Here is a 10,016-nt window from a genome sequence, read left to right as displayed (position 1 = left end):
AGGGAGCTTATCGGAGTTTGGCAAGGAGGATCGGCGGAAGCAAAAGGGAGAAAGAAAAAGAAAAAAGAAAAAAGAAAAAAGAAAAAAGAATAAAAAGAAAATGAAAGGAAAGGAAAGGAACAAAGATGAAAAAAAGAAAAAAGAGAAGAGAAAAAAAGAAAGGAAAGGAAAAAAAAGAAATAAAGAAATATATATATATATATATATATATATATATATATATATATATATATAAAGAAAAGATCTACAAGCAGGTAGGAAAGATCGAGACGATCTCTTTTCGTTCGTTCGTTCGTTCGTTTCGTTGGTTTCTCGTTCGGAAGCCGCGCAACCCAAGAAATTTGTCTGGTTATTTCCATAGGAAGAAAGTCTAGGTCGTGTTTAAAGGAAGTCGTAGTAAACGGTAAAGGTGTTATTATTATTATAACGCGAAAGAGAGAGAGAGAGAGAGAGAGAGAGTGAGAGAGAGAGAGAGAGAGAGAGAGAGAGAGAGAGAGAGGAAGGGAGGGAGGGAGGGAGGGAGAGACGACTCGCCTAACGCGTTCGAGATCCGGCAAATCGGGGATGATGGTCGTTGCCGTTGTCGCGTTGTTGTGCATCGTGTCGACGACTTTTCCGTCCTCCGTCAGATTTATATAGGTAAAGAACCAGGCCAAGCAGCACCGCGAGTTCCACGGATCTCGAACGTTCTCAACACATTGCCGTCCGATAGAGGGAGAGAGAAAGAGATAGAGATAGAGATCATGAAGAAAATGGAAAAGAGAAAGACAAACGGTAATTCGGAGCTTCCAATATTCTCAATAATCGTCGAATTCGGAATATGATCGCGATAATCGATCATATAGGATACGCATGGTGTAGTTATTAATATAAAGTGTTAAAGAGGACGAATACTACGTGTCGTCGCGATCGTCTTCGTCGTCGTCGTCGTCGTCGTCGTCGTCATCGTCTCGTAGGCAAGATTCGGCCGGTAAATCGCGTATTGGTAATTTACTGGGCGGCAATGTGTTAATGGAAAGCCATCACCGCACGTGCCAGAGACCAAGATTCAAGGTACTCAGCTGCGGTAGTTTCATAATCCTCTCCAGGCCATTGGTCGTTATCCTCGTGCATCCGTAGAGATCGATGCACTTAAGGTGCTTCATGCTCTCGGCGATGGTATGAAGTCCCTTGTCCGTCAACCTACTACACTGACCGATATTCAAAGTCTCTAGGTCGTGTAGAGTCTTCGCGATCTTGCATATACCCTCGTCGCTAATCTGACAAGCGGATAACGATAGGGATTTTAGATTGAAGAGACCCTGGGAAATATGTACGAGTGCTTGATCGCCGATTTTGTCGCAAAACGATACGTCCAAGGACGATATCCTACTTCCACCTTCGGCGAGATAGGCCATACCAATGTCCGAGATGTTGTCGCAGGATCTAAGATTGAGTTCACGTAGGCTCGACATTCTCGCTAGATGCTTCACCCCGGAATCGGTGATGCAGACGCAAAAGGAGAGATTTATCGACTTGAGGGTGGTCAAGCCGATCGATACGTGCCTGAGCGCCTCGTCGCTGAGCCTCTGACAATCCTGGAGACTTAGGTGTTCCAACGCGAGATTCCCGTCGGCCGTTTCCCTATTGAGTCCGGCCAAATGGGCGATACCTTGATCGGACACGTGCCAGCAGCTTCGCAAATCTAGCCTTCTCAATCTCTTAAGACCCCACGCGATCAGGAGCAGACCGGTATTGGTTATGTTGCAACAACCGCCGAGTTCCAAGTGTTCGAGATTCTTAAGGTATTGGGCTATCCTGCCGAGGGACGCGTCGGTCACCTGCTTGCAGAGGGAAAGATTGAGTTCGGTCAATGCCGGATATTCTTGGCAGAAGGCATTGGTCAGGCCGGAATCGGTGATGTTGTAACAACCGGATAGATTGAGCGCCTCGAGATTTGGTACGCCCTTCAATACGTCGCTGAGGCCTCTCCTCAAGGACAACACTTGTACCTTTTTAACTCCTCTCCTTACAAGGCTGGCGAACAACGCCGGTGCCTGTTTCCTCAGGTGTAACCTAGCCTCGACCCCTCGCCAGACCGATCGGTAATAAGCGGCGTCTCTCCATGCGGTGCACACCTGTGCCGCCCTACCCTTGTCCCTAACATCCAAGTAACTAAAGATCAACGCCAATATCTCCGGATAGAGGGAGGATATATGCGTGCTGGCCGAGGCGACGTTACGCGGTACGTGAGGCAGCTGTCTCGAGGATATACCTTGAACGTACGCCGGCAAACTGGTCGCCCCGCTATTGTAATGCGGCGCGCTCGACGAGTTATGGAGTATCGCCTGGCTCGTTTGGCTCTGAGCGCTCGGTATCGCCAAGTGCGGCTGATGCAAATGATAAAAGTGACCGGGACGATGCAACAGCGTCGTGCCGCGGCTCGGCGTTAATGCCGGAAGTTCCGTCATCAACAGCTGACTTTCCTCCATCTTGCCAATCGCGCTACGCGCTTCCTCCGAGCGAACTTTCTTTCGCTCCACCTCCTCCTCCTTCTCCTCCTCCTCTTCCTCTTCCTCGGCCTCTGCCTCCCCCGCCAGCCCCGTCGTCGCCACTGCCGCCGACACGGCCAGCTCTCCTACCACCCCTCCCCCGCCCACTCCTCCTCCTACCACGCCACCTCCCCCACCTCCTCCTCCTCCTCCTCCTACACCACCTCCTCTCTTTCTTTTCTCTCCTTCCAACGCCTCGCTCCTCCACCGATCTTCTCTACGCGTATACATATATCTGCGTACTTCCTTCGTCGCCGTACATATATGCCGCGACACACACGCGCACGCACTTACGACGCACACGCGCGGCCCCACCGTGCTAAGTAGAGTTCAGTGGTAACGCACCAGCGCCGGCATAACGCCTTTTCTCCCGTCAAATACGTTCGAGTCTTGCCGATGCCGATGATGGTCCTCCTACTCCTGCTGTCCTGCTTCCTTCTTATTCCTGCCGTTAGGAGAACGACTGGAGAACGACTTAAGGACGCGCGCGCGATATGTAATTCTTGTTGGAATGTGTCGTTATCACGGAAGCATGATTAAAAACTTGATGCAGTCTCTCTCTCTCTCTCTCTCTCTCTCTCTCTCTCTCTCTCTCTCTACCTTTCTATCTCTTTCTTTGCTTCCTTCTTGCACGGGTCCACTTTAAAATCCAAAGAGTATCAGAGTTCGACGACGATCATAGTTCGACACCATTCTCTCGTACTTGCTCGCACATGTAAAACTCTGTCGTATTCTCTCTCCCTCTTTCTTTCTTTCTTTCTTGCTTCCTCTCTCTCTCTCTTTTTTTTCTTTTTTTCTGCGCCTACTACCTCTTTTTCTCCTCCTCCTCCTCCACAACTACACTACTACTCCGTTACTACTATTCCACCACCACCACACTACTCCTCCTCCTACCACCTCTTTCTCCTCCACCCCTCCTCCTCCTCCACCTCCTCCTCCACTACCACCACCGTCGCTCAACGCTCGCTCTGTCCCGACCGTTCTTTTCCTCTCTCTCTCTCTAACATTCTACTGGCCCTCCTCTTTTTCTCTTTCTCACTCTCCCTCTCTCTCTCTCTCTCTTTCTCTCTCTCTCTATCTCTCTCTCTCTCTCTCTTCCACCCTTCGACACTCCCCGTGCCGCGGCCCCTCCGCCGCTCCACTCCTCACTCTATCTCTATCTTTCTCTCCCTATAACCTCCTCCTCGCAGGCTCTTTCGCTTCCGCTGCTGTCGTTCTTCTTTTTCTCTCTTTCTTTTTTCTCTTTCTCGCTCGTTCGTTCAAGAGAGAGAAAGAGAGAGAGAGAGAGAGAGGGAAGAGAAGAGAGAGAGAGAGAGAGAGAAAGAGAGAACGCGCGCGCGCCTCTCTCTCTATATACCACGATATCACTTCCTCTACTCTCTCGTTCCTTCTCACCACTGGCTGCCTGGCCGCCTTCTCGCACGCACGACGCGAATCTACGCACACTTGTGTCTTACGTCTCTCTTTTTCTCTGTCTTTCTCTTTTTCTCTCAGTGTATTCTTTATATATATATATATATATGTATATATATGTATATATATAATATGATATATATATATATATATATTTCTTTCACTCACTCACTCGATGTGTGCCGCCGCCGTGACGGCGACGTGCTGCTTACGCACTGCCCTCGTCGAACGTTTTACAAATGTACACGCAGCCCCGACGGAAAATAATATTTTACAAGAAGGATAAGAGAATATTTACACGTACTCCTTCGTCTTCTTCTTTTTCTTCTTATTATTATTACTATTATTATTATTATTATTATTATTTTTGTTGTTGTTGTTGTTGTTGTTGTTGTTATTGTTGTTGCAATTAGTTGTTGTTATTGTCGTTCTTCTTCTTTCTCTTCTTCTCCTCTCTTGTTCTTTCTCTTCTCGAGTATTTCGTCACCGAGAGAACGGCGGTAATAGCAGTAGCAGCACGTGACGAGGATAACGAGTGTAACGGTGTCTTCGATCGTTCGATCTTTCGATTACTCGATATCAATGATTTTTTCAACGACGACGACGACAACGACGACGACGAGAACGAAGACGTAGACGACGGTAACGACGAGAACGACGACGACGACGACGACAATGACGATGACGACGACGACAAAGACGGCGAAAACAATGAGAAGGAAGAGAATCTAAACGTTGACGTTCTTTTTGACGGCAGCTCGTCGGATAAAAGATAACTTGATAATAATGACGTATAGGACGTTAAAATCCTTCGTGAGGTCACTCGTGTAGCGGGATCAAGAAAAGATCGGCACATCGCCAGACCTGTTAACCGTTGCGCTGCCAGCCGCGAACTGTCGTTCCGCCTGCCCAAACTCAGATGTCGTGCCTAGTGCTCCGTGGCACACAGGCGGAGCGAGCCTGGCCCGAGCCCTTCTCCGATTGGTCAATCAGACTCGAGAACGTGACACGTGAGCGCACCGGCGAATATCGATTCGGGTTGCGTTGCGGCGGCATTTTTAAGTTTTCGCCAAGCGGTGGGGGGTGTACAGTGAGACGGGACCACGTTGCTACTACTACCACCCGCTCTCTGCGAACCCTGCAACGTTGGAATACGTACCGCTCTCTAGCTATCCGATGATGATACTCCCCGATGATAACGTTTCTCTTATTTTCCTTCTACCATTTCCTTTTTTTTTTTTTACATTCCTTTCTTTTTCCCCCTTTTCTCATTCTATTTTTATTTCTATTTCGATCTATTCTCATTCTTTCATTTTCTTTTCCTTTCTTTCTTACTTTACTCTTTACTCTCCTTCCCTTCTCTAGTTTCTTCTTCTTCTTTTTTTTTCTTTTTTTTTTTTCCTTTTTTAATTTTCTTACCTTCTTCTTTTCTCACAAGGCAGCTACAACCTACGAAGAAAGATCTTTCTGACGTGATAATTTTTCTTTTGTTTCTTTTCTTTCTTTTCCTTTTTTCTCCTCTCTCTTTCTCTCTTTCTCTCTCTCTCTCTCTCTATCTCTAAAGAATTTACGAGAACCGAGTTGAAACAATTATTCGTTCGTTCATAACATTGTAGAGGCATATAATATCTCTTTTAATATCAGCTACAACGTCGATCGATCGATGGAAAGTTGAGAATATTTTGTACGTTGAACTACTTTTGATATACGTGATCCATTTATTTACAGAAAGTCTACATCAAGCGGGGCACGCTATGTGCTCCTATTTATCTTTCCTTTTTAATATTTCCATTTTACTTTCGTCGATTCTCCTGTGTCCACGTTTTGGAATTAGCGAATTAAATGGCTACAATGTTTTGATATATTTATATCGATACTCTCTCTCTCTCTCTCTCTCTCTCTCTCTTTCTCTGTTCATGTACTAGCTTCTAGTATCGTAACCGTAAATTTTGGTTCGAACATACACTTCGTATAGACATGCATTAGTTACAAACCTATATCGTATATATACCAATATATTTATATACATATATCTATATATATATATATATATATATATATATATACATATATATGTACATATGAATCTATTTAATGTTGTGTAGTACTGCACCGATAATTATTATTACAATCGAACAAGTAGTGTATTCTACGTTAGAAAATGTATTAATAGAAATTGTGAAATTTTAATAATCATGAATTATGAAATAAAAACAATGTAATGCGTAGTTTACTTACTCATAACGTTCTTACAAAAGAGAAAATACAAAGGGAAATATTAATGTATGGAAGAGGAATCGGTTTTAAAGATAACAACTGACGATAAGATAATTCTTTATCGTTTTTTCGATATTAGATTCTACTATGCTATATATCTACGTATTTACCATTTCAATTTCTTTGTATTTCACTTTTAAAAATTTTTCAGGATTCGTCAGTATCACACAAATTCGATGTGTGCTAACCTCTTTGTCTATATATATATGTATATCTATATATATACGATGTGTGGCTGTGTATATATATATATATATATATATATATATACACAAGATATATGCATATACCGTCCATACAGGAACGTAGCTACTAAAATCTGTTACAGATTTATTTTTTTTATTAATAAATATATATACTTTTTATATACGATATGAATAATATATATATATATAAATATAAATAACACAATTAATTGTACGAGAAAATATTTTCATTCACCATTAAATAAAATATTTGTTATAATGTACTCATAATATTTCAAATTTTTCCGATTGGCGTTCGTTAGATTCTTACGACCAATTAGATTCGATCTATATTTAATCTACTTGAGTCATTCAAATAGTATCGATTATGTGAAAGAATAAAAATTCCTTGTATACATATAAATTATTTATGAGAATTCGAACGATTTAATGATACTTTTTTTTTATTATTATCATTATTTCAATTTTCTTTATTTTCCATAGTTCATATTTTAACTGCTAGAGGGAGCCCACGTAGCCCCCACCATCTTTTTATCCATTGAGTAGGACTTCTATCGTATAAACTCTAACGTTCCTCTGTGCTGCTTCTTCCTTCGCATCATAGACAAGATGGTGAGTATTTCACGTTTGTGTTTTTCGAAAACAATCCGAAGATGGTTTGAACATCCGTAAGCTAATCAATATTTATTTACTTTCAATAATAATTGATTTTTTGTGAGAATGTTTTAACGTTCATCTTAACTTTTTAAATAATTTCTTTTTTTTTTCTTTTTCATAATTACCTTGCCAACCAACATTGTAAATAACTTGTAATTTTTTTTTTATCTTCTTCCCATGTGACTTTCTAACGATCAATTTCTTCGTAATGCGTTTTCGATAATTTGTTCGATGTTAAATAAAGGTATCTATATTTATACATTTTTTTTCAGTCAACACATAAGAAAAAGACGAGGAAGCTGCGTGGTCATGTCAGTCATGGACATGGACGGATAGGTTAGTTTTCTTTTTTTGAAAAATTTATTACGAGATATGAATCGTTTTAAATCTTACTGTGATGCATTGTTAATCGATGAATTAATTGTTTTTATACATAGGCAAACATAGAAAACATCCTGGTGGTCGTGGTAACGCTGGTGGTCTACACCATCATCGTATTAACTTTGACAAATATCATCCAGGTTATTTTGGAAAGGTGAGAAATTTTTAATATTTAGAAATTAATAATTGGTAAGAGTATCTAAGAACAATAGGATAATTGTTTACTTTTTTCATAGCTTGGTATGAGAAATTATCATTTACGCCGTAACACTAAATGGTGTCCAACACTGAATTTAGACAAATTGTGGACATTAATACCTGAACATAGAAGATTGCAATATAAGCAGACGCAAGACAAAGCACCTGTTATCGATTTGGTTAAAGCGGTATGTCTCATAATTTTCTCTTCCTCACTCTTCATACACACATACACACACACGCGTGCATATTTATACACATACGTATATTTATATGTATGCATGAATTGTTTAGATTTCTTTCTTACGAGATTTTGTTTTTTTTTTCTTTTTTTTATAGGGATATTATAAACTCTTGGGAAAAGGTCGTCTGCCTAAACAACCTGTTATCGTAAAGGCTAAATTCTTCAGTAAATTGGCAGAAGATAAGATCAAGGCAGTCGGTGGTGCATGCATTCTTTCCGCTTAAGTTATATGTACGTATATATATATTTTTTTTCTTCATTTATTACGAGCTATATGTTTGCTTTGTCGAATAAGTCAATATTATGATGATAATACGAACGGGCGGACTTAAGAGTGCGTACAACACTTGAAATAATGTAGATTGTTCTTTACTGATATACTTTTGTTTATGAACGATTGATTAAGATCCAATATTATTTCAAAAATGTTTAACAAAAATGTGTGTATTTATTTCAGGTGACTTGGTGGGTGGGTGTGGTTTGGAGGGGTAGGGAGGGGAGGGCAGCGGGAATTCTCGATGCGCGCACTTCGACTGTGTACATAATGTTCTTAATAAAATCTAAGAAATCCAATTATAAAATAATTTATTTTCCTTTTAAGTATTCATTTTTTTTTATTACTATTATTTATTTATAAAAACTTATTTAAAAAGTTATTTCTTTTAATTAAAAAATTAAGCTATATGAGGCGGAGGAGGTGGAATTTGCATTCCCGATGCCAACAATGCAGGAGGAGGTGGAACTGGATTGAACATTGGAGGTCTAGGGGGAGGAGGTACAGGTACCATTGGTGGTAATCCTGGTCGGATTAATGGTACTGGTGGTGGCGGAACTTTGCCAACGGATGGCTTTTCGTTCTTAAATGCAAATTGTAAAAAGAATTGTTTGGTATCTTTGTTCCAATGAGTCCAAAATTTCCCTTCTGCTTTTTCTACTTCTCTGCTTGGCACCTGTTATTACAACATTATTATTATTATTATTATTATTATTATTATAAAATTTGTAACAAAAAAGAAAGACAGGAGAGTGAAATAAAAAAAAGAATATTAAGGGTGTTTATTACCTTAAAAGCAATCGTTTCATAGGGCTCTGCAGCAAATAATAAATATTGCCACTTGCGGTCTGGTGGTTCAACTCTTTGTTCATATGCAGACATGAATCTATGACGAGGAATGACATTGTCTGCAACCTCAGGATAATCAACTTGAAACAAGAGACTTTGCTGTCCTGATTCTGGATCTCTTTGTTTGGTCACTCTATAACCAGGTCGTCCAATTTTAACAAACTTTTTAGGTTCAACTCTTGGCTTTTCCGGTGCAAGAGTTTGGGGTGCTTCCTTTGCCTCTTTGGCTGCTCTTCTTGCTAAATTAGCTTGATGTTTCTTTCCTTGAGTATGAGCCAAATAGCTTCCTTCGTTGTTGTGCAACGTAAGACAAAGTTTACACTCGTAAGAGCCTAAATGATTTTTCATAAAATATGGATCCTTGTTGAGATCGATGGTTTCTAAAGCTAATTGCCTTAACCTCTCTCGTCGATCTCTGTTACTCTCCGACCATGATGCTACACCACCACCTCCTGTTTTTCCACCGGGTCGATTTTGGAAATCCATGATGAATGTTTCTTAAAAACTTAAAAATATGAGTTAAAAAGTTTCACCAAGCTTTTACTTCTTATTTCATTCGAAAAACTTTTCTTTCCTTCGGACGAGACTTTATGGCTTCACTCATTACTCATGGTTACCAACATTACAAGTAACTCGTTTATAAAGTTATCAAATATAGTTTTTTTCCTTCGCATTTTCTCTTGTCCTTATAAGTTAAAAGCTCGTCAATCAATATACGTCAATTAATATTTACGAATAATTGATTATGAATAATTTATTTCAATCTATTACATTTTTTTTTATTCAATCGAGTCTATTCGTTATTCTCTGTAGATAAAGAAAATATCTCATTTATCATATATAACAGAGGGTAATATTATTTAGATGGCACCACCATACGTATTCTTGCATACCGTATAGGTATGTACATATATAAAACACTGGACAAAATTTGCTAGGGGAATGGAATTGACTATCGAGTGTTAAGACAGCAGCGCCATATTCCC

At 40.3% G+C, this 10,016-nt stretch overlaps 3 protein-coding genes across 4 annotated transcripts; 1 reads left to right on the top strand and 2 right to left on the bottom strand.

Annotated features, from left to right (window-relative positions):
- Nucleotides 1-247: 247 nt before the first annotated feature.
- On the bottom strand, nt 248-4,847 carry Ppa (F-box and leucine rich repeat protein partner of paired). 2 transcript variants are annotated; one of them, XM_085656636.1, is made up of 2 exons: nt 2,669-4,847; nt 248-2,614 (listed from the first exon to the last, which is right to left on the bottom strand). In XM_085656636.1, the coding sequence occupies exons 1-2, from the start codon at nt 2,760-2,762 to the stop codon at nt 1,023-1,025; spliced, it is 1,686 nt and encodes a 561-aa protein (XP_085512762.1). In that variant the 5' UTR covers nt 2,763-4,847; the 3' UTR covers nt 248-1,022. The 2 variants fall into 2 exon arrangements, with proteins under 2 accessions (XP_085512762.1, XP_035734601.1); XM_035878708.2 differs by lacking the exon at nt 2,669-4,847 and having other exon boundaries at nt 248-2,585.
- A 2,102-nt stretch (nt 4,848-6,949) lies between these two features.
- On the top strand, nt 6,950-8,383 carry RpL27A (ribosomal protein L27A). Its single transcript, XM_035878632.2, has 6 exons — nt 6,950-7,039; nt 7,357-7,420; nt 7,522-7,619; nt 7,702-7,851; nt 8,003-8,138; nt 8,365-8,383. Exons 1-5 carry the CDS (start codon nt 7,037-7,039, stop codon nt 8,129-8,131), a joined length of 444 nt encoding a protein of 147 aa, XP_035734525.1. The 5' UTR covers nt 6,950-7,036; the 3' UTR covers nt 8,132-8,138; nt 8,365-8,383.
- Nucleotides 8,384-8,475: 92 nt separating this feature from the next.
- Sf3a2 (splicing factor 3A subunit 2) lies at nt 8,476-9,788 on the bottom strand. The gene is made up of 2 exons (XM_035878631.2): nt 8,971-9,788; nt 8,476-8,857 (listed from the first exon to the last, which is right to left on the bottom strand). Exons 1-2 carry the CDS (start codon nt 9,514-9,516, stop codon nt 8,582-8,584), a joined length of 822 nt encoding a protein of 273 aa, XP_035734524.1. The 5' UTR covers nt 9,517-9,788; the 3' UTR covers nt 8,476-8,581.
- Nucleotides 9,789-10,016: the final 228 nt, after the last annotated feature.

Source organism: Vespa mandarinia, chromosome 4, assembly GCF_050613455.1.
Source record: "Vespa mandarinia isolate Hongniang chromosome 4, ASM5061345v1, whole genome shotgun sequence".
Classification (NCBI taxonomy): domain Eukaryota; kingdom Metazoa; phylum Arthropoda; class Insecta; order Hymenoptera; family Vespidae; genus Vespa; species Vespa mandarinia.
This window is presented reverse-complemented; position numbering and strand designations above follow the sequence as displayed.

What these genes read in the sequence shown, in the direction of transcription:
- Sf3a2 (XM_035878631.2), bottom strand. Translation starts at nt 9,516, where the DNA reads ATGGATTTCCAAAATCGACCCGGTGGAAAAACAGGAGGTGGTGGTGTA. An exon ending in ATGAAACGATTGCTTTTAAG is followed by an intron (nt 8,858 to 8,970) that starts GTAATAAACACC and finishes TTGTAATAACAG; the next exon opens with GTGCCAAGCAGAGAAGTAGA.
- Ppa (XM_085656636.1), bottom strand. Translation starts at nt 2,762, where the DNA reads ATGTATACGCGTAGAGAAGATCGGTGGAGGAGCGAGGCGTTGGAAGGA. An exon ending in AGGAGGAGGAGGAGGAGGAG is followed by an intron (nt 2,615 to 2,668) that starts GTGGGGGAGGTG and finishes GGGTGGTAGGAG; the next exon opens with AGCTGGCCGTGTCGGCGGCA.
- RpL27A (XM_035878632.2), top strand. An exon ending in ATCCAGGTTATTTTGGAAAG is followed by an intron (nt 7,620 to 7,701) that starts GTGAGAAATTTT and finishes CTTTTTTCATAG; the next exon opens with CTTGGTATGAGAAATTATCA. An exon ending in TTATCGATTTGGTTAAAGCG is followed by an intron (nt 7,852 to 8,002) that starts GTATGTCTCATA and finishes TTTTTTTTATAG; the next exon opens with GGATATTATAAACTCTTGGG.